Source organism: Photinus pyralis, unplaced genomic scaffold, assembly GCF_008802855.1.
Source record: "Photinus pyralis isolate 1611_PpyrPB1 unplaced genomic scaffold, Ppyr1.3 Ppyr1.4_LG2, whole genome shotgun sequence".
Lineage (NCBI taxonomy): Eukaryota > Metazoa > Arthropoda > Insecta > Coleoptera > Lampyridae > Photinus > Photinus pyralis.
Genome location: NW_022170403.1, coordinates 14,472,444 through 14,499,349, shown reverse-complemented (window position 1 = coordinate 14,499,349; position 26,906 = coordinate 14,472,444). Strand labels below are relative to the sequence as shown.

The following is a 26,906-nucleotide window of genomic DNA, read 5'->3' as shown; positions in this document are numbered from 1 at the left end:
TTTATTTTAGGATGTTTTGTATTTATATAGTGCCAATTCCTCTCAGAAGGTTTTACAGGTATACTATAAGATAAGTCATGTACAATTTGGCCGATGTACCGTGTGTCCTATTTTGGTTGAGACTGCAATGTATATCTAAGCTGTTTTCTGTTGCGGTTTTCGCGACCATGTGCCACTTTTTGTGAAACTTTTAATACCGGAAATCAGAATCAATCTAACTACGTTTGTGTCTGAGATACAGGGTGAAAAGTATGATTTTTTTAAATGTTATAATAAATCTTATAATGTGTAAGATAGAAAAAAGTAAAAACTGTCAAGTTTAGATATTTTTACGTCGAATCTAGTGGCGTAGTAAAAAAATGTGTGAAGCATCGTTTCTGAGATTTGACCCAAAGTTCATATTTTTTAAATGCAGCACTCTGTATATCTTAACGTTAATCATGTTTCATTCTTTTTTCTGATTACCTACATTGATGTATCACAATCTATATTTTTTTTTAAATTTTAGCTATGAACCAAAAAGAAAAACATTATTTTTTACGGCTTTTACATGGTAGACCATGGATTCACGGAGATTTATCCTAAGGTCTTAAGGTCAATTTTTTTCAGTCTTTTTCCTGATTACATTTATGTATCACAACCTATACTTTTTTATATGATTATATATTATATTAGATATTTTTCAAAATTTTGGAATGACACGCTTCTACCGCTAGCAATTTTTATCGATTGATTTTACTTACCATGGATACAATAAACAAAACAAAATCTCCCTAAATCCTACCTACCATTTAAAAACCGTAAAAAATAAGGTTTTTATTTTTGGTTCATGGCAAAAATTTAAAAAAATATAGGTTGTCAATGTAATCAGAAAAAAGAATGAAAAATAAATCCTATTAAGATATACAGGGTGTTGCATTCAAAAAATGCCAACTTTGGAACAAATCTCAGAAACGGTGCCCCAAAAATTTGCTGTGGCTAGCACAGATACCACCCGCACACCTGTACATGTGGGATTCTGCCCTTTTAATGTATAAGAATATGGGTACCAAATTTGGATCCAGTCGGTTCAGCCGTTTAGCCGGAAACGAGGCCGGAAATGAGAATTTGATACACTTGCGCATGCGGGATTCTATCCAAAAGATTTTCAGTTCTTCCTTTTATGTTTATGAATAGGTGGAGGGCAGGCATGTCAAACTCATTTATCATCAAGGGCCATTATAAAGTTTCCACTTATAGCTGCGGACATCATAAAAAGTCCACATAAAAAAATTTAGATTTTTTATTATTAACAAAAAAGTATACAAAATAATACAAAAAACGAAAAAATGCAAATGATCATAAAATCATTAGTATCACTATCAAGAAAATGTACCGTGTGTCCTATGTTGGTTAAGACTGCAGTGTATTTCAGCTGCTTTTAAAGATAAGAGACTTGTGTTTTTGGCGACCCTGTGCCACTTTTTTGTGAAACAATACCACAAACAGAATCAATCCAACTACGTTTGTTTCTGAGGTCTGAGATATAGGGTGAATATGAAAAATTGAACTTTTTGTGATGTTGTCATATCTGACTACCCATGTAAGTAAAAACTGCCTATCTTAGGTATTTTTACGTAGAAACCAGTGACATAGTAAAAAAAATTTGGACAACAGTTTCTGAGATTTGACCCAAATGTGATATTTTTTAAATGCAACACCTTGTATTGTATGTTAACATCAATTTTGTTGCATTCTTTTTCGTGATTACAGTAATGTATCATTCTATATTTATTTACCATTTTTCAAAATTTTGAAATGACCGTCAGCCATTTTTGTTGATTGGCATCGACTGCTGTAGTTACAATGGAAACAATAAACAAAACAAAATCTCCTTGAATCCATGGCCTACTATTTAAAGAAGTAAAAAACAAGGTTTTTATTGTTTCATCGCTAAAATTTAAAAAAAAAATAGGTTGTGATACATCAATGTAATCAGGAAAAGGAATGATAAGAAATTGAAGTTAAGATATACATAGTGTTGCATCTACTAAATACCAACTTTGGGTCAAATCTCAGAAACTTTTCGTTTTCACCTTGTATCTCAGAATCTAACGCAGCTAGATTTACTGTGTTTGTGGTATTATACGTTTTACAAAACCGCAAGTCTATCTTTAAAAACAGCTGAGATACACTGCAGTCTCAACCAAAATAGGACACACGGTAGGTACAACTAAATTTTACAATTTCGTGATGGGCCGCAGGTTTCAGAACGGGGGGCCGCATGTAGCCCGCGTGTTTCACATGCCTGGTGTATGGTGTACCAAATTTGGTCCCAATCGGTTCAGGCGTTTCGCCGGAAATGAGCGTACAGACGGACCGACATCATCGAGATTTTGTTTGATTCGGATTCCTGGTGCTTCAAAACGTGTATTTTCGTCAAAAGTGGGGAATCATTTTTTACCCCAATGCCCTTACACGTGCGGGTGGTAAAAACAGCAATCAGTTTGGTCAGTACTACGACTTACACGTCGGTTTTTGCCCATACACCTCCGTTTTATACTGGGTCTCAACAGATTGGCCATTTTTTTCCAAAATAAACTAAATAGGTATTTTATTTCATTGTGGAAACTACGCCCACAGTAGTTTCAAATTTACGGCTCTTTTCAAATTTGATCTCGTCAACAGTATAACACAGAAAATAAAATTACAAATTTGCCTAGCTTTTAGGATATCTACATTCGATTCCTTTTTGGAATTGAATTTTTATAAAATATGAATCTTTTTTTTAAACATTGTATGAAAAAACTGTTCGACAGTGTAAACTCCCCATATTTCATAAAATTCTGACTATTTTTTGTTCTGACCAACTTCCAATTTTTAAAAACTAATTTTGTATTTGATATTCTATTCAAAAACTCTCAGACACCAAATTTCATCAATGGGGCATACCCAGAAACTTAGGTAGAGTAATTAATCTTCTTAGCTTTTTTTAAAAAAAGGAGATTAGAAAAGGAGAACATTGTAATTTTATTTTACTAAATATTTATTTATACAATTCAATTTATCTATTTTTATACACACTGTAAAATAAGGCCTAAACCTACAAAACCCAGGGAAGGTAAAATAAACAGTAGGGTAGGTACTTCTTAAATAATTGAAGAGTCAAATTATAAAATATCAAGCATTTATTCACTATCCGATCTCCCACCAGACTCTGATCCAGATCCAGAAGCTGACCCTGATCCTGACCTTGAACCAGAACGCGAACGCGATTTTGACCTTGAAGGTGAACGCGAACGACTTTGTGATTTACTTTTGGACCTTGAACGTGATCGTGACTGGGATCTAGATCTTGATCCTGATGGTGATCTAGACCGGGAAGCTGATTTAGATTTCGATCTTGACTTTGATCTCGAAGTCGATCTGGACCTCGATGCTGACCGTGATTTTGAACGTGATGGTGATTTGGAAGCTGACTTTGCAGAACGATTTGATGATCTTGATGACGCTCTCGACTCCTCATCTCCACTACTTTCTGTAATTAATTGTATTAAACCACTTTTACAGAATATTTTTGTCACTTACTCTCATTTTCACTTTCGTGAGCAGTTTCATTTCCTTCATTGTCTTGTTTTTCTTGATCTGATTCCGCTTGACTTTCATTATTTTGCTGGTCCATTTGTTCATCATCATCAGCTTGTTCCTGCTCCATTTCCATTTCGTCGTCATCATCTCCTGCAATTCAGAAGTGTACACATTTATTGCAAACATTCCTGAACATACCTGCAGGTTCAAGCTGCTTCTCTCTGTAGCGTTGCATACGAAATTCGCCTGCATCCATAGGGCGATGTTTAACAACCAGCCTAGTATTACTAGTTTGTTGACCAGGCTTCTGTCGTCTCTTGCTTAGTCTAACCCTGGTTTCTAGTTCGTCGTAATAAACACCATCTTGCCTGATGACCAAAAAGTAGTTTTCCTCGTACCCTTTACTCGCTTTACTTTTTACATTCCAATTGTACTCACGAGCCATTTTATATTCGTAATCTTCGTCATCTTGATAAGGTATACCTTTAGTAAAGTCTTCACGACGTTTTTGCAATGTTTCCTCAGTCGGTAAGAAATAGGCAACAAATTGCTCTCCACTTTCATCCATGACACCACTTAAAATTTAGAAAACATTACCACTACTATAATTTAAGCTTTAATAACTTACCGAATCATTGCCTGCGACATTTCTTCAATTTGTGAAGGTACCTGTTTCCCTGTTGGTGCCGGATCTGAATCAAATATAACTTGAGCACAAGGATATTTCCACAATTTAAAATCAGGATAAATTGGCAAAACTTCAATCGGTACAACATTTGGTTTACTATAATGTTTTTCAATTGCAATTTTAGAATCCTCGAACGTTTTCTCGATCGCTTTTATTTGTGAATCTCGATCCATGTATAACGTTTCATTCTTAAGATTCTTTTTAATACTGTAGCCAACTTTAGCTTCAACTTTATCCATGGTTTGCGGTTGGAAACGAGTTTGTTCTGTAGAGATATACTCGGTTCTTCGTAACCATGATACCGATCTAGCATGGTGGCGTGATCGTTTTGAATCTTGTGGAGTGAGAATGTCTTCTTCCAAAAGTTTCTCGTCTGCCGGATCCAGACATGCTCCTGGCTCGACTGCATATACATCTTTGTTAATTAAGTCTATGTTCACCCCTAGATCATGTTCTGTGAGTACTTCGTAACGGTAATTTCGTTCCAACGAAGTAGGATTATACTGAATGAACCTACGAAATGTTAACAGTGCACGTTACAGTACGTTTCATATCAAGACTCACCTCGATGATTCGAAGGGGTATGATATAAATTTCAAATCAAATGGTATATCTGGTAATGTGTTACAGTATTTCACTCTGCAGATTAATTCTGACCTGCAATACAATTGTCAAGTATTTTTATTACAGTAAAGTTTTATTACTTTTTTTCTGCGGGCTTCACCGGACGCTTTTCGGGTGGATTTGTAGAATTCTGAATAGTCGGTGGCATTGTAAGCTAATTAAAACGTATTAATTGCTCGCTGTAAATTATGAAGCAGCAAGACTGAAAAATGTACAATGTAAACATAACCTCCAGATACACAAATGAAAATAGCGTTTATGGGTGATGAAGGATGTGGTTACATTACCAACTGTACGTTACAATAATGCGATATTATATACAAGGTACGTCACAATGATCGATTTTGCGAGTTTGATTCTAAAAGAAAATATAAAAAATCATAAGGTGCAGTGAAAATGGTTATACAAATAGTTTGCTTACCAGGTGAAATGAAGGGTAAATTCACATAATTAAATTTTAAGTAAAATTTTAAGGGGTTTTAAGAAACTTTAAATGCTTTTAATTATTTGAAGAATTTATGGGGCTAAGAATCAGCTGTGAGACCAGTATTACTGTTAGGTTTTGAAATTTCTCCCAACGTTTCTAAGAGCTTTTACTTTAGTAGCCCTTATAGTAGCCCAATATAAGAAAATTGAGTGGTAGACAGAACCAAAATAAAACGAACTTAAAGAGAATACAATTAGTTTCATATTCTTCTATGTGCTGGTTGTAGATATAAAATAAGGAAGAAGTTTATTTGTAGAAAATGTTTGTTAGGTCTCTTATACATCTATACCGACACGGTGTTCCAACGACAATTTGTATCCCCCTCAAAATCAATAAAATAAAAATGATTTGACAACAATTTAAAATCAAAGGGGGTCAATTTTTAGGCAAAAATTTTTCTTGCAACCTTAACCCTGTGCTAGAGATTGCAACAAATTTTTACATAAAAACAATAATTTGGAATGGATTTTTATTACTTACAACCGTTTTTATTTTCTTAATGTGGATCAAATAGTTACCGAGATATATCATCCTTTGAAATTTCAAGAATTGAAAATAATAACAGCCCAAAAACCAACGAATGCAGTGCTCGAAATGACCTTTACAAACTTCCATACAGTAATACAATTTTGATTCACACCCTTCAGATCCTAAATTTCTTAAGCTGTGCAGGAATTCCCTGGTATTCGGTAATAATTCTTCCACTCCAGCTCCAGCAACCGCCATCGGCATAAAATCTCCGATAAACCTGCTGTTATTCTATTCTACTTACTACTTATTGTGAATACTGTGCTCTTCTTGAAATACGCACAACGCGTTATGGCTATTTTGTTCCATGTTTAAGAGCTTAAAAGCTTTTTCGTTCATTGTGTTTATTTAGAAAGTCATGTAAAAAATAGTAAGTGGATCAATTTTCTTGATGAAGCATACTCAGGAGGCAAATTGGCCTAGGATTATAAGAGTATATTTATATGCTTCACAATAATTGCGTTGCCAAAAAGTTATTGTAAACGCAATATCGACAGTTCGATATTGTTTTAAGTGCCTAAGCCCAAGAAGTGACTGAAAACAAATCTAAAAATTTGATGCACTAGAGTGGATCATTACCTATATGTTGGGCTTCACCTGTATCGAAATATATTTTTAATTTTTAATTGTCTTATCGCATTCTAATAATGGAAAGTTACCATTGAATAAGTACTTATTCACTGAAGTTACTTTAAAAATTAGAAATTTCAATGTTGTTCCAGATTACTACCCAATATCGTAACATTAATATTGTTTTGTACGTATATCTTACCGAGAACGAACTCTGGTCCCCTTTGGCCTATGGTAGTCGAACATCACTCAGAATTATGCAAGCAGCACATGTGGAAAAATTTTCTGTTCATCCATAACTATTTTGGTTTTGAAAATATGGTAAAGTAAACAAAACTGCAAACTACAATTAATCTTAACTTTCTGCAGTGTCTGACGCATACACATCAAGTTGGAATTGATATGCAATTATTTGTGTTTTCGTACATACTGGCTCTCTGTTGCTATAACAGAAAATGGGGATTTTTTGTCACCGGTGTGATATGGACATCATCGGCGATACTGCGATATGTGGCTACCGTGAAGTATGGTCTAAGTCATATGATCTACTTTGGCATACCGTAGGTAATGTATATTAAATTACAGTGTTTTTCTTTCTCGATTTGCAGAATACAGAAGATGTTTGATACGGCAAATATGTCTTATATTTTACCAACGCACAGAGCAACAATTTACACAACTGGAATTTTTATGGCGTATACTCTTAAATACAATTTTAATCTGAGCAAGGTGATTTAGTTGCCTATTATAAATGGCATTACTTTAAAAATTGTAGGCACAAGTAATATTTGGATGGAGCATAGCTGTAATAAGTATGTTGTTAGCAGTAATGGGTCCTTTTCAAATGATCGACAAGGAATATGTGTATAATAGTAGACATGCAGCTTTGTTTGGGGTCGTATCTCCAATGTTATGCGGCGTATGTCTTTCATGGGTTATTTACGCAGCAAATAATGGATACGCAGGTTTGGATACATCCCCAGTCCCCACTAACAATTTTTAATTATTCCTGTAGAAATAGCTAATGCAATTACTTACAGGTTGGATTGGAGATTTTCTGCATTGGAAAGGTTTTAGATACTTTACAAAGATATCCTACAGTTTTTACCTGATACAATTTCCGGTATTTTTTTATAACGTTGGAATTCAAAAGGCAGCAAGTGAATTTACGTCGCATGAACTAGTAAACTCGTATTTTGTATCAATAAAAGTGTTTAATGAAACTATTTTAGCTTCATTTCACAGAAACAACTGCCACAATATTAATTTCAATAGCGCTTACGGTTTGTGTTGAAATGCCATTCCAGAACATAGAAAAGATAATTTTCCACTCAAGTAAGTAAGTTGCTGACATTTCTGTTGTAATTAATTGCTGCTTTTAGGGAGTAGTAAAGACAAAAAACCGCCAAGTGCTCATAAATAAAAATTCAATATAGATACTTAAGTATTTATTATTTATAAATAGGAACAATTTCATAAATTAACATAAATAAATCATTGAAAAGCTATAATTTCGTTATGTGTTTAGTATTTAATGTGATTCATTATTTATTTTAATACAATATTAGTACACAGGCCATAGAAAATTTAGAAATTGCCAATCAGAGCGGTGTTGATAGTGTGTAAATTCACAATATTTCATAAGAAAATTGGGTAAATATGTACGAACAATAACTTAGCCCCTTTTTGTATGTAATAATTACAAAAATATGTGATACAGTGCTCTCCTTAATGTAATAGGTATTAAATTTTGGTGCGAGTCATACATTAATATGTGCTTAGTTATTTAAATAGAATAGAACAACTTTTCTCAATACAACCATCATTCAAAAAGAATTTAAGTAACAGTGCTTAACTATCTACTAATCTAACCAACAAGCTAAACTTAGACATTTAGTTTGATAATAATTAGCTCCCAAACGGTTAAACATAATTTATGTAATGCTAGATCGGCGGAAAATTGAAATGTTAAAAGCATATTAAGTGAGTACTGAATCTGATTGAGGTACTATTAAAGTTTAAGTAGATTTACGTTCCTAATGTAATTAGACACACACTTGGACCCTTGGTTTAACTAACTGGACAGGTTAGGACAAGTTGTGACGAGACACTATAAAATATTAAATAAAAATTACAATACAGTTACTGGAGAATATCATAAACAATGGTAGGTAGTAATGCTGGCAGATAGGTAATTATCAAACTATCAGTAATTGCACACCACAAAGAATTTTGGTGTTTTGGTTGTTTACAGATATGATAAGTAGGTAACTAAATCTAATTCTATGTAGTTAATTATATCCTGTACTTATTATTTATGTATTATCATAAGGTCGAGTAGATACGTACGCACGGTCGCGTTAAGGTCGTATAACATGAGCAGAACCTAGGTATACATTATATTCGAAAAAATTTGGGATCCAAAAACAAGCCAATCAAATGAGTCGATGAGAAAATGTACCTACACAGTTACTCCCAGAGGAATAACGTGAGATAAAACCCAACATCAAAGTGAAATCCTTACATGTGTAACACTCAACCCAATTGCTTTGTGATCTGGTAGGTACCAAACTATAGGAATAGATCATACATTATACATTTACAAGTTCATATTGTAAATCACAATTGTACAAATGTACATAGCTAGCTAGTGAAAGATTTAACGAGCGAGATTTTTATCCATAAATGGATGTTTAATATCAATAACTTATTAAAAACACGATGTAATGTATGGACGAACTAACCTGGAATTATTGAGTTACAAATCGCCAACTGCATCTAATTGACAAGGACAGCGCTACAAGTAATTGAACTTCTTTCACTAAATTTTCGTCCATATATTCCACCATTTGACTACACCTACATGCAATAAATATTGAAAAATAAATATTCATTATTAAATATAAAATCTACATCGATAAATTCATTTAAGTCTATTATTTACAAGGTACTATTTATAAAATCTCAAATCCTAGATGCTTTAATGCAGTTTTAAATTGTAAAATTATAGTATTATGAGAAATCAATTTTGACAATAATAACCTATCCTATACGTATATTTACAATAAAATTTGAAACAACTATAGATTGTCTTTTCTGGAAAGTTCGTTGAAAGGCATATTTACAACAGTTTACAAATTAGTTGAATTAGATATAATGACAAAGATTCCAATCAACATGCAAACTATAACAAACATTTTATACCCTGTACGAAAATTGCAATTTGCAGGAATATACAAGTTTGGTTATAAAAGCTGTTTAATTATCAACGAAACAAAAAATTGTACTAATAAACAGAAATCATGGAATGTTTGATGATATGTATTCACATACAAGTAGAATTAAAAATTGTGAAAAAAGATTCGAGTAGATAATAATTAGGTACTTGATAATATCTCTCATAAGTCATAACAATGTTTAAGTACACATTTATAATAAAATTTGGGAGATTCACAAATTTGCGGTGTGTACACGCACAAATCCAAATATCACAATATTCGTAGTTTAATCTACATCGAAATATTTAATAAGGCAATCACCGAAGAGAAGGAGTACTTTATTCAATTATTAAATAGAGAAGTATAATTATTATTGCTGATTTTATACGCAGGTCTCCAGATCGTTAGAAACCATCTGAAGAAAGTGCTCTTGACCTATGGAGATAGGGTTATGGTAGGTACGTTTAAAATAAATTCAGACTTACTTTCAAAGTATGCTGCTAGGTCGTGATCTTCAGCTTGAAGCGCTAACAGTCGAGGCGTAAGACCTCTATGGTCGGTAATATCCAGGGCAGCACCGGCGGCCACCAGCATGCAGCATATCCCTCTTGATTTATACGCTGCAGCTTTGTGTAATGGAGTTTGCCCTCTGCAAGAATAAGCCGAAATTATATTTGCAATGTAAGAACAAATAAAAGATGCAAACCCACATCGATTCAAAGCAACGCAAAAGAGAGTCTAGCACAGTTTATGTATAACGAAAATAAAACTGCAGTAGTTATTTACATTATTAGTGTGGGAACAGTTATTTTGCTGATGAGCGCGAAGTTTGGCGGCACGAGTGCGCAACGCGCACGAGCGACGCATCTCGCACGAATCAAGCAAATACTGTTCACGCACGTAACATGCATTCTATTTTTTGTACGGATTAGTTAAATCGAATTTATATAAATTCAAATCCTTTTCGCGAGATTTTTGCGACATTATAATTCTTTTGAAAAAATCAAGTCCTCTATGCCGATAATGTAGAAATCTTGAAATTTAAAATGTCAATTTAGTGTTCAAAACTTCTGGTTTAAGCTTATTTTTGCCCCTGTACTACAGGGAATGATGTAAAGTGTATTTATATTTTCTTTTTTACTCTTCCATCATAGTACTTATTAGTTTATGATCCGCACTAAATAGATAATTTCGTTGAATTTTTAGGCACTAGTGCGCGAAAGTAGATAGTCAATTGTAAAATTGACGTTCCCGATTTTCGTGTTTTATTGGGAAAACGCGATTTAGAACCAAGGAGTGCAAAAAAGGTTTTTACGTCCGATTGTCAGTTTTTTTTTAATAGTGTAATGGTCATTTAATCAGGGGTGGATATTGGTCGTCACCTCGGTCATCACCATTTCGATAGCAGGTTGATAGATGTAAGACTGTGAGGTAACAAAGTAAGTGGATCTTTCTTGCTCCAAGAGGGAAAACCTGAAATAACTATTGACATATTCAATCATAAGAAAAATTTTCTGCAGGAATTTTGACGATAGAAGTTGACTGGTGAGCCGTTAGGCGAGCGCGTCATCTCCTAGAGCCAGTAAAAACCATTACCTGACGTAATATAACATATTTTATTTGTTACTCAATAGGAAAGGAAAAGTCGATTAACAAAACAAAACGCAAAGAAGTAAAAATGTCATGTTTAAACGCCACGACTTGTAAAACTGACAGCTGACCTGTAAAAATTTTACAACATTGAAAATTTGTTACGTGGATAACACGATATTTTAGACATTTCTCCGGCCGGGATCAATGTAAGAACTAATTATATAGCTTTATTATTATTTATACCTAAATGAGTAACAAATTCCTGCCATTTGAAAGTTTTACGAAAAATAAATCAAAAGGTAGCACTAGTTATAACGCCGTCAAGGTGGCCAGCGATTTTTCTACGTGTTGCAATATATTACACCACAGACAACATATACTATGTTGTCTGTGATTACACAAAGGTAGGTCGATCGTCGATTCATGGCATTTTTTACGTGGAAATCGTTAGCTCAGCAAGTTGTGGAAAATGAATGAACGAAGGCGCGTATCGCAAATAAGCATTTGCGTGTGAATTGTTTGCGGATGGACGATGATTAACGTTCGTTCATAATATTGGGATTGGTGTATTCCCGCGTATTTTCTTATTAAGATGAAGTATCAGACTAATTGACGTATCCTTGTTTGACCCACACCTTCTGGACGTCAGTAAAAAAACTTCCAATTACTAAAACGGATAAGAAAAATTGGGTGCGCATATAATTATTGTTTTTCTTAAATGTAGGTAGGTACCTAACGAACGTGTCAATTGAACATTCATATTATTATAGAGAAGCGTATCGTAAGAATCAAGATCAGGATCAAGCGTGAAATTGTTTACTTATATAACTCAGTAACAATATTCGCCAACGTTATTTCTAGTGATGAGAGAGGTATTCATACAACATGTTATATGGCTAAGTCTACGTTCCCCCTATATTTATATTTAAACGTCAAGGAATGACGGCATTCGGGCATTATTAGAGAGGGATGGTTCCACCTGGTGCCATTTACAATGTTCTCAATCTGGTTGGATTAATTTTTTGAAATGATTGAAGAACTTTCAAAGGGATCTCGACAATCATACAAGCCATGTTTATTAAATGAATACAATTTTTGTAAACCAAATAAGACGCATATGGGGTATTTGCCAACTGCATACGTCGCATCGGCTACAGCCGCTTGATGTAGTGTTTTTTGGATGTTTAGAGAAAGTGAGATCGATCCAGTTCACTAAAACCAATATGAATGCGTCCTACAAAATTCTACTTTCAAATCGGACTGAATTTCACCATAAACCGGAATTTTTCCATTTATTAATTGTCTGCCAAAATTGCAGCGCATTGTTTTAAAAATTGCAGCGTGTTGATTTTCTTTTGCCTGATTTCAATAGTGACATTTGTTTATGAATAAAACCTTGGATTATTTGTACGAAGTCCGAGATAGTTCGTGGATGATAAGTGAATTCTATTTGAAAGGAATGAGCCCTGTGGTACATTGCATCCAGTCTACAAGCGTCGTTTGCTGAAGCACTGCCAGGCGAGGCATTTAGCATTAAGGCTCCTCTGTAGTCAATCCACCATATTGGAAAAAATAGCTAAATGTTTATGAAATGCTGCTTTTGTAGTAGAAGTCGAACAAATTCGGATATTCTTTGCAATGATGAAAAGAATATCGGTACTTAAAAAAGTTGCATTATGGGTCTTAGTTTTTTAGGAAGATCAATGAATATAAACATCGCTTTTCGTAAATCACAGCCGTTGTAGTGAGAGTAGAAAAACGTACAGCAAACAGCACCAATTTGGTAATGCGACCGTATTTCTTACGTCGGTACGTAAAGATATCCTTTCTATCTACTATTTACTATTTATTTATTTGAATGCTGTTGATTTGTAAATCATAATGTCACATACTCCCAAGACGAAAAGTGCACAAAATGGATATCCTACCTGGGTTACATTGGAAATAATTTTTTATTTCTAAAACCTTTTGCATTCCAACAGGATGCTTCAAGAAATTTGTTGGGGAAGGTATCAAATAGTAGCCCAATTTTCAGCTAAACCCCTAGGCGAAAAGAAAAAAAAGGTGTAATCAATAACAACTAACGAAAACAAAACAAAAATGTCAAGGCGGAGTTCACCGCACCTTACGGTAGTCTGATCTTTCACTCAACCTTGTAGTGTAAAGATCCCGTCTAACTAAATATTATTGTCTATATATAACTTAAACTAAATTCTGTCAGTTCGTGCGTGACATCATAAAAACAGGAAAAAATTTTTTACCAAAAGTAGAAGAAAAGAAAAAAAGACAACCAAGACTCTTACTGTTCAATTTACAATATAATATTGGGAATGGACTTTTACAACAATATGAGGCAGTATAACTAATTTTGAAGAATGTTTTTGTCTAGTAGGGAATGCGAGTAAAAACGAAAGAACGAGACAGAACAGTATAAAAGTTCAAAAGTATTTTAATAAAGTTAGAAAGTATGATCAAGAGTTTTTAGAAAAGTCCAAATTTGATTTTGAAAAGGGTAATTGTGTTGATGACGTATTTTTAATATAAAAGGAAAAGGAACAGATTAAGATAAAAGTATAAGGTATTAATTGGCACAATGGAAGATGAAGTGTGCTTGTTTTCGGAGAGTGGCAGTTGAGTGAGAATAAGAGTAAATGTTTTAAAACAAGAAAAAAAAGATTACGTTTGATTGCAGTAGAGTGAAGGTCTGTTTCGCGCAAGAAATTGAAAGGTCAAATAAATATTGTTTGTAATGTCAAAAATTTGTTTAAAATCTAGAAGGGGGGGGGGTTACATTTTGTGATACCACGCACAATTTGAGCTTGAGCGATTATTTTATGAGGAAAACTGATTACGCCATGGATAATTCGTCTTTATGTTCAATTAGAATTTAGGTCAGCATTAGAGAAAAATGCAAAATTATTTCTTTTACTTTACTTCAATTGGCAATTGTAAAATGTTTATTTATATTTAGAGACAGGTGTGGTTTAAATTACATGATGTCTAGATAAGACATTAATTGGCAACGATTTATTCATGCTATAAGACAAGGTGTTTTTATAAAGTTCGAGGATATTAATGAGTGTGGGACATTAAGAAAGTGGAAGTGAGGTTCGCGATATCGATTGTTTATAAAAGAGATGGTGAGAAGAATTAGTAGCCGCTGAGCGAAGCTGGTCGACGCTCCATGCCACTCAAGGATGCTCTGTTACGTTCATGGAGTGGAGTAATCACTCAACGAGGAGGGATTAGTGTCTACCAACCACAGTCCTCCTCGACTCCTTACCGTGATCTGATATATGTTATACTGTTATACTCCCAACGACGGATTGGAGGAGGTACTCACAAAAACAAAATGAATCGTCTGGACGACACGTTCATATCTATTATGAGGTTGAAGAAAACATCTCGAAAACTAAAGGAGAGTGGTCATAGAGAACAATGAAATGTATGGGCGAGATAAATCTACTAGCGATGTGAAAAATTAAATGTGAATATCTCGAAAATGAAGTGCTGGAGAAAGGTTCGACCAAGAAAAAATGCAATATTGCGGAGATTGATCCTTCCTGCATTATGTAGCGTAGATTTTGAATGTATGCCAGGCTTACCTTAAATGTTTATGTGCAAAAAACCTCCTCCTGATTAATCATCTACCAAGAAGCTAAATATTAATAAATAGGTATAGCATATTTCCGTTAAAAAAATGCGCTTTATCTGCACAAGGGTTGTGCATAATTTATACTTGTTAAAGTTTTGCGCTTTCTCGTTAAGTGTTTTGGGAGTTGGTGTCCCTATAGCATCTTTATGTCAGTGGACTATTATCCTTTTCATTGCAGATTTCTTTTTTTTTTTAATTTAATTAAGTGGAGAATGTAATATTTCTGTACTATAGGCTGCGTTTCTTACATTCCGCTGAGGTGATAGATTGTGATAGCAAATTTATCCACCTATAAAAAAGTATGCTGTGACATTTCCCATCTCATTTTCAGAACTGTCATTGCATGTAAATGTTGGTTAAGAATAACAGAAAATTACGTGTTGTAGTATAGAAAATGCGAACGCGACTTGAGGGAATTCCAAGTTTGTTAGACTTGCGGTCAGTCATAGGTATATAAAAATTGATTGTATGCGGTAGTCGTAGGGTGTGGTGATTAAGAATTTTCATTTCCACTGCGTGGGTTTAGATTGTAGGTAACTTTAACACAGCGGATATTTGGCAATTGTTTTGATTAATGAGTATCAAACTGATCAACTTTAGAACAATTCGCTCATTCGAAAGCTGGACCACATACTATATTTCACGAAGTAAAAACTATAACAATTGAAAAATTAATGTAATTGCCGATCGAGGAAATCAACGTGCATGGTTTTCCTGCTGAAACGTTTCCAGATATTGATTTGCAGGTTGAAGGACTTCAATGAGACATTGTTCTGCATGTTTGGGAATGAAAAATGTTTCCAGTGATGGTGTGGGTCATATGACCACTATTTAATATTTTTTAAATTTATTTTTAACATTTTTTGCCATTTAAAAAAATTCTTTTAATTTTGGGAATAATAATTGTCATGACATCTAAATATTTGATAAGCGATCAAATCGTAAGCACGAATAAAGATAGGTAAAAACTTACAAACTGTTATCTTGAAAATTCAGTAACGTTGAGGGTCCATATCCTAAAAGGTACTTCACTATGTCTTTATGTCCATACCTTGCCGCGTAATGTAAGACGGTTTGACCTGCCGAATCTGTCGTCAGTAGCGAAAATCCTTCATTATGAAGCTGTTTCACCTGTAACAAATAAACGTGTTAGTCCGCCTGTCTAGAATAGATAGGTAAAGTAAAGGAACATGCTCTCACCAGTTGCAAATCGCCGACTTTCGCCGCTTTTAGTAACGCATCATTAGGCCTTTCTTCCAAGTTGCTAAAAGTAAAAAACAGAATTACTTGTAGGATTGTAACGCAGCAAAAAAGATATGCAATTTTTTAACCAGGTCGGTAGGTAGTTAAAAAAAATCCAGAAATCTTACCTAAATGGCCTGTAACATTCTTGATTTAAACCAAATAACCTGTCAGCAATGCTGCATGCACAAAAGTGAAGAGTAAAAAACTTGAAAGGGTGCGTATATATAGGTAGTTTAACTAAGATTTAAAATAGTTAACTATCAATTTCGAAGTAATATTTTGAAAGTGAAACTCCGAAGAAATGTGGAAATTTTGTTCGAATAGGAAACAGAAATGTGCAAAATAGTTTTGCAAACTTTTATTAGAAGTAATATAGGATATAAGATTATAAGAAAACAAAACATTCATGCTCTAAATAGGCTTATAGTAATAAGAAGTACCGCATCTTTTGCATCACGAGGTAGGTCTCCTTTTAAATTTAGTATTACTAGTAGGAGTTAACAAGAATAAATAACAATATCTGATTATACATTGCATAGGTATCAAAATTCGCCTCACAACTATTACCTAAAAGTTCTTGTTTTGACTGAAACTGGGTTTTGCCATAGTTCTGAGTCGAAATATAATAGAATTAGCTACAAAATTTTGGCAAGCTGACAATAGATTTATGTTTCTAAGGGATGTCTATAAGTGGTTTGGTGTAGAAGTAAGTTATTGCCAAAAGAAAATAAAAGTACCTTCTAATTTTAACATTTGTGTCACTTGATAAATGAGGTTTTTCACCATTTTGTTTATGTACAGGTACAATTTGAGTGGTGGTGATGCCCGATTCATCTGGAGATTGAGCCGCTTTTGGTGACATTGGAGGATGATCACTTGGAGAATCTAAGCTACCTTCGTCACTAAAACGTAAACGTGCAATTTTTGCGAATAGTTTGCAAAACGCTTCCGAACCTAATTCTCATTTCTGGTATAACACAAGGCGCTCGATGGTTAGAGCTAGGTGAAGGAACGGCGGTTTCATCATCAGGAGTCTGTGGCACTGTTCCACCGCCGCATTCCAGTATGTAAAGCAACTCGTACGCAACGTCATAGATGTAGTGAAGATATTCTTGAGCTCTGTCGATTCGGAAAAACCGTTCTGCAGTACACGCTGGTATAAAATATCAAACCACCTGATTAAGATGAAAGTTATTTGAGAAATTCACTTACAGTCTAAAAAGCACCAATCATTCAATTTTATCACATCCCTAGAATCTTCCACGAATTTATTAATTTGCGCACGTACTTGTTCTAAATCCGACGCCGGATTTACCTCTATTGCACCGATACTTATTGCTAAAATGAAATCCGTAAAATAATGATCTTACCACATAGAGTTATTACCGGCTTGAGCTAAAAGATCCTTGTCATAATGATGCTGTTCGTAATCACTCATACTAATTTTATGTATATTAATTTTAAGATTGTCCAAAGCAGTCTGTGGTACGTTGGGCTTTCCTCCCTTTCGTTTAGAAAGCATTGCAGCCTTATTTAATAGCGTAAGAGTTAAAATGGAAGGGTTGAGTTTGCAAGCTTCACCATCAACTTGCATAGGTATTGTTTTCGATGTGACAATACGAGCTGACCGACATTGAGTTATACACGTTCCATGACCCCCAGCTTGAAGTAATGGCTAAAAAATCAATTTTTTCAACAAAACTGCAGATTCGTAGGTACATTTGCTGATATCATGATAAACGCGCAAAATACTTGTAGTTATGGTTTTAGTTCAAAATAACGATCCAACTTTGTATGGTTTTTACGCAAATCGAACCAATCTGACATAACAACCGCCCATCTTATTTTGAAATGAACTTTAATATCTACTAGGCTAATATAATAGACAAGTTTATGAAGTGCTAGCCCTAAACTTACTCACAAGCTGATATGTTGTAAGACCAACAACTTCTATGAGACCGTCTTCCGTACTAGGTTCTGTGGTACCCATCGCTCGGTTCCATGGTCTCGTGCCACCACCATAACTACAAATACTACAATGAAACGGCGCATTATTATAAAGCTTGGTACCTAGCAATATTAAGAAATACGATCGCGTGGACTTTGAGTTCCTTTAATTTCGGGGTTAGATCACGACCGTCACATTCCAAAGTAACAAAGTCGGCGAGGCCCTTCCATTTCCTTTTGAGCAAATCTTTTCCTCCCATTTGACCATAAAACATTTTGTTTCTCAATCGTGAGTTAAATTTTTCGGGGTGAGCCTCTGGAAAACGGAAAAACGGTTAGTTCAGCTCCAAATTGTAATGAAACACAAACCCCTGGCCTCGTGGAACTCTAAAGCGATATGAGCGTCGACACCAAGAGAGTAATAATTGTTAACTACACTTAAAGGCAAATTGTCTTTTCCCTCCTCATTTGGATCAGCGTTTTCGTTTTTCTCTACAACCAACGACCATCTATCCAATAAAACTGTTTCACTGTTATTAACATTTGATAAAATTTTTGAGATTGGTTCGTCAGTATATCCCTAAAACATTGACATACAATTCAATTTGAAAATCCAAGTGAGGAAACTAACCCCACCCCATCCAAGCGCTCTAGCTAAGTCATTTCCGGTTCCCAGTGGTAAGACACCAACCGCTGGAGGTGGAACTATTCCAATTTGATCTATTATGCTTAGAACCCAACCAACAGTACCATCACCGCCGCAGGCTAGTACTCGTAAATTAGGAACTTTTTTAAACATCTCCAATCCCATTCTTGGTCCACCCTGCGTTAGGTCAAATACTTGTCTGGGGTTTAACAACCACTGAAACTTTTGCAATAACTTCGCTCCCTGATTTCCGCCAGATTTTGGGTTTATGAAAACAATAACGGGGGTAATAGTAGCCGAAGGAATTGGTTTAATAACGAAGGCTCGGTGATCCTTGTCCTACAATACACTTTTAGATGTAAATGTGAGTAAGCGCCGTGAAGTTACTTTTTCCTTATTCCTTTTCTTGCTGGAAGCCCTTTTCTTATTTGATTTCCGAAGACTAGATTTAAAACTGCCTTTTTTTGGCAACTTAATTATCCACGAGGGAGGAACTATTATACTACTATGTACACCTTCAATTACAGAAATGAATAAAAACAGGTCCAAAGTCTGGGAGATTACCTAATTTACATTCTTCGCCTATTCGTTGAATATTGAAGCAAGTTTCTTTATTGTGATAAGCTGCCTTACACCACGAACAACTCAGTGCAACTATTTCTTTGGAACTAAACGATAATTTTGACTGGAACGACTAGAATTTGCGAAACATGTGCTTTTCTTCACTTACAGTATTATCAAGAAATGCGAGTATACCTTTCCACATTGCCGGCACTTTCCTTTCTCAGATCGACGATGGACCCAATGATGTTGAACACTAGTTTGCTCCCGATACTGCCTGACCCCAACGTCTCGAAACGTGGGCTTGCACGTGAAGCGCACTCTGTCGGTAAGTATCGGAACGCAACTTTGATGCGCGATCACGTTACATGCCGAACACTTCATACGATGGCCATGCTTCTACATTAAAAGAAAAAAATATTAGTATCGTTTTCAGTTGGTCACCGGATTCTTACTATAATCCTAATGTGTCGATTTGCATATAAAAACTGGAAACATTTTCGAATTTTGTAAGTAGTAGTGTTGTAACAGTATTGGACATTGGCAAATTTATTATGGGCGGATTGAGTAATTGTTATGTTTGCTGTCTCAAGCCTGGGCCGGGTAAGATCGGAGAGTTTCATTCATACTTACGTTAGCTCCCTGGCTAGCGTAACAAATTAATTTGCTCGTAGAACCAACTGTGAACTTGGAATCAAATCATTAAACAATAGGGATTAGGAACTAACAAAAGAATTGACAGACAAAAATATAGGCATAAGTGTCATACATGGAAAAGGTCAGCTATGGCTAGGCATCACGGCTAAAAAAGGTCGAATAAATGATCTAAAGAACATGGGATTTGACGGTAGCTTGCTTTGCAGTTTTAAATTTGTCGAATTCGTATTTCACTTAAGTGAAGGGAAATTTACATTTGTACCGCTCCATACGAAAGGGGAATGGGAGTTGAGTGATAAAATGATAAGCGAGTGATAAAACAAGCGTATTTAGAAAAGCGCACGCTGTTGCCGCAATTACGGCGATCCCGACTAGATGCGACGTTGCGTAGATCCGTTCAGAGACGAGTGAAGGAGAATATACGGGTAGATTATTGGATCACAGCAGGATTGGTCGTAACAATTTCTTTGCTTCTGTTTCGGTTTTTTTACTTAGGCAACTACATGCAGAAAATTAGAAAGAGAAAAGAGAGAGTCCTAGCTTAACTTCGATCGCAATAGCGTGCGCCTTTACGATCATCCAAGTTCAATGGCGCGCTTTTAAATCATATTTAAAATGAATTTTCGCTTACGAACAAGCTCAAATAAGCAGAAAAATTAGTGTGTGCAGAATTTGGAATTTGGTTTTTTGTTTCTGTGCACTAATATCCATAACCCGAGTTATTTCTTTGAGAATTTGACTGACACACATTCTCAATGGGGTCGAGGTAAATACAAGCTTCATTATCCAGATACGAGAATGGGTCTTTAGGGTTCTACTCTATTAGTCCACTGGATTACTGGATTACGATAAGAGGGTGGAAAGGGTCCACGCGTACCTAGGCCCCCAAATTCGGGCTCTTCCCTGACTAGAGCCGTTCGACTCTTCAAAGTCACTCATTGGGTTATAAATCCGAAGGTCGGGTGTTCGAACCTGGGTTGAGGTGAATTTTTCATCTGTGGCGGAGATGGAAATTACCTCGGAAATTACCTTAGACCAGTTCCGAGCATTCTACCGGCTGCTCCGAATTAGGTTTTCCTGCAGTTTTCCTAATTCGTAAGGTAAATACCGGAGTAGTATAGACCAACTTAAGACCTTCTGCAGAGGCACCTCTAAATAGTATTATGCGGGTCACTCTGTAATTGGGCGCATGGCTGTTGAGGGCCCAAAAACGAGAGGGATAAAATAAAATAAATAAAATCCCTCCCCTACGTGAGATGAAATAGAAGGGGCACGCTCTAATCATAGCCATGTTCGGCCAGGATACCCCCAACATGGATCGTCTCAGTTGGATTAAAGCGAGACATTCACAAAGTATGTGGTGTGCCGTCTCATCGTCTGTGTAACATCGTCTACAAGATGGCAATTCTATCAAACTCATGCGGTGCATGTGATTGTTTAGTTTGTAGTACCCGCAAAGTATTCCTACGAGTAAACTCAGGTTCATTCTTGATATTCCTGTGCAAAAACGATATGGTCCTTTGACGTATTACTCTAAATGCGATCGAATTTTCAATTTTTCTTGGAGGAAGCCTTTTTTTTCAAAGAACCTTTTGTAACCTTAATAATAATACCGATTCCAACTATATCTTTAAGTTACTTTAATTTTTGTTTCATTGTATAATAGTTATTTACATAAAAGTCAGGAAAATGACACATACTGGCGTGGCGAGGAAAGATTGAAGTACTAGGCCCCTTTGAGGCCGAGTACTTTAATTTCCGAGTCAAGTAATGTCATTTTACTGAGGAGTTTTGTATCAAATTTTACCCAAAATCGTATTTTAATATCAAATTTCAGTTTTCATACGGGACTTTTGATTTATGCCAATCTGTCAATGATGACAGGCGTCATTATAGATATTTAGCAATATGAAAGGTGCGGCAGGAAAAGTGACAGATGCGGCCGGTAATTTGGCAGGTGACAAGAAAAGTAGTCTGGTCTGCCTGTGATATGATTTGTTCTTTAATGGATCTAGACGTTGTATCGTTTGTTATTTTTGTATGTAAATTTGTCACTCATTTACTATAATGTATAATTTTAAATGGAATAAAGCCTAGCTTTATAAAAGGTTAAAATTAGTATTATAACAATTTATTCCATTTAAAAAGTGGATAGATTCTTACGTCCCGAACGCTTTGACGGAGATCCGACGTTAAGTTCCACCACCTTGGAATGGGAACATTGGAAGAAAACTTTTGAGAATTTTCTCAAAGCTCGACAAGCCTCATCTGCCTCTACTACAATGGGCCCTGATGCAACAAGTAATATTCAATTGCTTTCTGAAGCCGTCAAGCTACAGCTGCTGGTAAACTACATCTCGCCACGAGTATTTGCGTACGTATGTGACTGTGAAACTTACACTGATGCGCTTATTATTCTCGATGCTCTATACATCAAACCTCGAAATGTAATTTACGCCAGGCATGTGCTTGCCACGAGGCGTCAACAGTTTGGAGAATCTATTGACACTTACCTCCAGGCACTTAAACAATTGTCTAAGGAATGCCAATTCACTGCAGTGGATGCTGAGACAAATAAAAACGAGAATATACGAGGAGCATTTATCGCAGGAATTATTTCATCAGAGATCCGTCAGAGACTTTTGGAGAATCTGACATTATCCTTAGATCAAGCTTACACTCTAGCTCTGTCAATGGAAACAGCTGAAAGAAATTCTGCAATATTTAAAACTCAATCTTCTATCGTCAATGCAATTTCACCTAATCCGTCTTCTACTGTGGAAACAGTAGCTGTAATACCAAAATCTACGGAAACCAAAAATTATTCAAAACGTAAATGCTTTTTTTGTGGTGGCTCTGTCCACGCTCGGAAAAACTGTCCAGCAGTGGATGTTGAGTGCCATACCTGTGGAAAGAAAGGCCATTTTTCAACTGTTTGTCGCAGTAAAAACAGTGCTGCCTGTTTTCAAGAAAAATATGAAAACTACACTGCTTATATCACCGCTGCTGCACCTTCTTCGCTTCAAAAAGCTATGGTTACAGCATTCGTAAAAGGAGTTCGCGCTGACGCTCTTATCGATACAGGAAGCAGCATCAGTTTCATTAATGAAGGATTCGCGAATCTGCTTAATCTAAGAAAACAACATTGTAAAGAAACTGTATCAATGGCTTCCTCATCTCTCAAGTCACAAGTGAAACATCTCACACGGCAAACTATTCGCATTGGAGAATGCTCATACAGAAATCTAGAACTTCTCATTGTAAAAGACCTATGTGCAGACATGATCATTGGTCATGATGTATTGCAGATGCACTCGAGTTTGGAACTTGCATTTGGAGGACCAAAACAAACACTCAAAATTTGCTCTGTAGCCGAAGCAACCGTGCCCGCTGTACCATTATTTACTAACTTATCTACAGAATGCAAACCAATTGCAATAAGATCCCGCAAACACTCACATGAGGATGAACTATTCATAGCTGCTGAAGTAAAGAAACTGTTACGAGAAGGTATAATTGAAGAAAGCCAGTCTCCCTGGAGAGCACAAGTGTTGATCACTAATAACACGAACCATAAGAAAAGGATGGTTATTGACTATTCGCAAACTATAAATCGCTACACGCAACTAGATGCATATCCACTACCAAATATAGAAGAAGTTGTCACGAAAATCTCAAATTACACTGTAGGTATTCAGTACTATAGATCTACAGAGTGCCTATCACCAAGTCCCAATTCTTTCTCAAGAAAAGAAGTACACTGCATTCGAAGCTGCCAGAAATTTATACCAGTTTACTAGAGTTCCTTTTGGCGTAACCAACGATGTATCTGCTTTTCAAAGAACAATTGATTGGGTGATTCGAAAAGAAGAATTATCAGGTACATTCGCATATATTGATGATATAACTGTTTGTGGAAAAACGCAAGAAGATCATGACATGAACCTTGAAAAATTTATGCATGCAGTTAATAAATACGGGCTTACGCTAAACAAGGAGAAAAGTAAGTTCAATCTTAAATCAATTAAAATATTGGGTTACTCTATTGACAACCACATCATCAGACCTGACAACGACAGATTGAAACCTCTACTTGACTTACCTCCTCCAAATGATGTCGCTTCACTTCGTAGAACACTGGGAATGTTCGCCCATTACTCTAAATGGATTCCAAATTTCTCAGAGAAAATTCACCCCCTTGCTCACAGCCCACAATTTCCATTGAACAATGACGCGCTAAACGCTTTCGAAAACTTGAAGTCTATGATTGCAAAGTCTACTGTTAATGCTATCGATAATAACATCTCATTCACAGTTGAAACAGATGCCTCGAACCATTCAATTGCCGCTACGCTTTCACAAAACTCGAGACCAGTGGCTTTCTATTCTAGAACTTTGCACAATTGTGAACAAAATCATTCGGCTATTGAGAAGGAGGCCTACGCCATTGTTGAGTCGTTGAAGAAATGGCGGCACTTCTTAATTGGAAAACCTTTCAAATTAATCACAGATCAGAGATCTGTAAGCTTTATGTTTAACTCTAAATTACCTAGTAAAATAAAGAACGAGAAAATTCAAAGATGGCGTTTGGAACTAGCTCCGTTCAATTACGATATCATCTACAGACCTGGACGAGAAAACCACGTTGCTGACGCTTTGTCAAGAATCTCTGCTAGTATGAATTCACAATCAAGAAATCTGAAATTGAAGGAACTGCACGATCATTTATGTCACCCTGGTATAACGAGAATGCACCATTGGCTCAAAAATAAGAATTTACCATATACAATTGAAGAAATCCGAGTTATGACTAACAACTGCCGCACTTGTGCAGAAATAAAACCGAAATATTATAGGCATTCAGATCCACTACCAGAACTAATTAAAGCAACGTCACCTTTTGAGCGAATCAGCATCGATTTTAAAGGTCCTGTTCCCACGAATACCAAGAATAGATTCATACTTACAGTCATTGATGAATACTCTCGTTTTCCATTTGCTTTTCCATGCTCCGATGTAAGCGCAAAGACTGTAATTACTCATCTAAATTCACTTTTCATGTTGTTTGGTATGCCGAGCTATGTACACTCAGATCGAGGTGCATCGTTTATGTCTAGTGAAGTAAAGCAGTACTTGCACTCACGAGGTATTGTCACGAGTAGTACTACCGCCTACAATCCTCAAGGAAATGGTCAAGTTGAAAAACTTAATTCAACATTATGGAAAGCAATTCAACTAGCTCTGAAGACTCACAATTTACCAATTGAACAATGGGAAAAAGTTCTATCATTCGCTCTACATTCCATTCGTTCTCTTTTATGTACTACGATTAACTGCACAGTGCACACCACATGAAAGGATGTTTCGACACAATAGAAGATCTCCTAATGGAACTTCTATGCCTACATGGCTGACAGAGGCAGAACAAGTATTATTGCGTCGTTGTGACCGAAGTAGTAAATACCAGCCTCTCGTTGAAGAGGTAGACTTGTTGGAGTCAAACGCTGACTATTCCTTTGTTCGCCTCCGAGATGGACGTGAAACTACTGTATCCAATAGACACCTGGCTTCCATTGGAGGACAAGGAGAGATAATAGCCTCTAGACCAGAACCTGAAGTTGTTGTCCAACAACCTCACCCGCCAACAATAAATCAAGATATCAATCTAGAGCTTCAAGATTCAAATGTGCAACTTCAGCCTGTTGTGGATCTAGAATCCGAAACATTAAGACGATCAGCTAGAACTAGAAGACCACCACTATATCTCAGAGACTATAGTTCTAGTTGAAATTTATTATTGTTATGGTGGAAATTTTGAAAGCCACGATGAATGATATGATTTGTTCTTTAATGGATCTAGACGTTGTATCGTTTGTTATTTTTGTATGTCAATTTGTCACTCATTTACTATAATGTATAATTTTAAATGGACAATTCAACTCATGTATAAAAAATCGCATAAGCCGCAGTGAAATTGTCACTTTGACAGCGGCAAAAGTTACCTGCAACTTTTCCAGCGACAAATGCACCTAGTGGTTTTTTCACTTATTCATTTTCGAACCAATTATCGCATTACCCTTTCCCATATGACTAGTTTGACGTCTGTCAATAATTGATTAATTTGGTGAATTTCTTGTTCGTTAAATTGTCCTGCCGAATTACACTCGAGGTTTGTATTTAAACCGAGTAAATTTGGGTTGTGGCAATTCAAATCTGTTTCCTTTTAGCAATTGGACTCGAAAAACTGTCAACCTAAAAATGCTCCACCTGCGGTGTCGCATTTTTATTAGTTGACAGTTTTTCTCGTCTAATTACTAGGCAACAGATTTTTATTACCTAAACAACCCAAATTTACTCGGTAAAATACAAACCTCTTGTGCAATTATAAGTGAATAAAGCCTAGCTTTATAAAAGGTTAAAATTATAGTATTATAACAGCCTGCGTCATGGAAACTAACATTTTCCTGACATAAAGCAGGCATGAAAATAAAGGTTTCATGACGATTTTGGGTAAAGTATTGGACGGTTATCTTTACGAATTTGCAGCGGATGTTTACTTGTCGTAATCCTTATACCCTTCAAGGAACTGTTTTACGGAAATTAATTGCATGAAACAGATTTGTTTTGGATTTAATCATTAATTGAATCCATACAAAGGAATTTGATTATTTTTTGATTAGTTGGGAATCTAATCTTGGTGATAATGGGTGCGTTCACCAGAACCAACTGTTTGCAAACCGTTTGCGCTTTTTATATAAGCATATTTACTGAACGCATTGCTAATTGTCAAACTGTTTGCAAGCGGTCGCCATTTTTTTAATCATAACTCGCTGAAAATCACAAACATGTTGATCGGGCATGCGCATTTGTTCTAAGCGCGCAATTTGCCTGGAAACCACACGTCAAATTTAATTTGAGTG

General features: G+C 35.7%; 3 protein-coding genes across 3 annotated transcripts in view; 1 reads left to right on the top strand and 2 right to left on the bottom strand.

The window, feature by feature from the left end:
• The window catches only part of LOC116163551 (nose resistant to fluoxetine protein 6-like), a 39,286-nt gene extending 31,287 nt beyond the window's left edge, over positions 1-7,999 (top strand). Inside the window, exons 8-14 of the mRNA XM_031477540.1 lie at positions 6,617-6,785; positions 6,834-7,024; positions 7,073-7,193; positions 7,240-7,429; positions 7,505-7,647; positions 7,697-7,799; positions 7,847-7,999. Of these exons, the coding sequence (XP_031333400.1) occupies positions 6,617-6,785; positions 6,834-7,024; positions 7,073-7,193; positions 7,240-7,429; positions 7,505-7,647; positions 7,697-7,799; positions 7,847-7,887 (958 nt within the window). The 3' untranslated portion in view covers positions 7,888-7,999. The remainder of the gene's footprint in view (positions 1-6,616; positions 6,786-6,833; positions 7,025-7,072; positions 7,194-7,239; positions 7,430-7,504; positions 7,648-7,696; positions 7,800-7,846) is intronic.
• On the bottom strand, positions 2,990-5,138 carry LOC116163555 (RNA polymerase II-associated factor 1 homolog). The gene is made up of 6 exons (XM_031477553.1): positions 4,960-5,138; positions 4,820-4,912; positions 4,196-4,768; positions 3,766-4,142; positions 3,568-3,717; positions 2,990-3,517 (listed from the first exon to the last, which is right to left on the bottom strand). Exons 1-6 carry the CDS (start codon positions 5,025-5,027, stop codon positions 3,168-3,170), a joined length of 1,611 nt encoding a protein of 536 aa, XP_031333413.1. The 5' UTR covers positions 5,028-5,138; the 3' UTR covers positions 2,990-3,167.
• Positions 8,000-8,249: 250 nt separating the features above from the next.
• The window catches only part of LOC116163841 (eye-specific diacylglycerol kinase), a 33,034-nt gene continuing 14,377 nt past the window's right edge, over positions 8,250-26,906 (bottom strand). Inside the window, exons 3-18 of the mRNA XM_031477971.1 lie at positions 19,525-19,728; positions 19,333-19,462; positions 19,156-19,283; positions 18,754-19,107; positions 18,492-18,702; positions 18,246-18,438; positions 18,097-18,199; positions 17,562-17,850; positions 17,388-17,513; positions 17,130-17,328; positions 16,913-17,077; positions 16,301-16,351; positions 16,131-16,194; positions 15,904-16,061; positions 10,168-10,331; positions 8,250-10,117 (exon numbers count right to left, since the gene is read on the bottom strand). Coding sequence (XP_031333831.1) covers positions 10,065-10,117; positions 10,168-10,331; positions 15,904-16,061; positions 16,131-16,194; positions 16,301-16,351; positions 16,913-17,077; positions 17,130-17,328; positions 17,388-17,513; positions 17,562-17,850; positions 18,097-18,199; positions 18,246-18,438; positions 18,492-18,702; positions 18,754-19,107; positions 19,156-19,283; positions 19,333-19,462; positions 19,525-19,728 — 2,592 coding nt within the window. The 3' untranslated portion in view covers positions 8,250-10,064. The remainder of the gene's footprint in view (positions 10,118-10,167; positions 10,332-15,903; positions 16,062-16,130; positions 16,195-16,300; positions 16,352-16,912; positions 17,078-17,129; positions 17,329-17,387; positions 17,514-17,561; positions 17,851-18,096; positions 18,200-18,245; positions 18,439-18,491; positions 18,703-18,753; positions 19,108-19,155; positions 19,284-19,332; positions 19,463-19,524; positions 19,729-26,906) is intronic.

Coding starts and splice junctions, on each gene's coding strand:
- LOC116163555 (XM_031477553.1), bottom strand. CDS start 5,027: ATGCCACCGACTATTCAGAATTCTACAAATCCACCCGAAAAGCGTCCG. Junction 4,143..4,195: donor ATGTCGCAGGCAATGATTCG/GTAAGTTATTAA, acceptor CTAAATTTTAAG/TGGTGTCATGGATGAAAGTG. Junction 3,518..3,567: donor TCACGAAAGTGAAAATGAGA/GTAAGTGACAAA, acceptor AATTAATTACAG/AAAGTAGTGGAGATGAGGAG.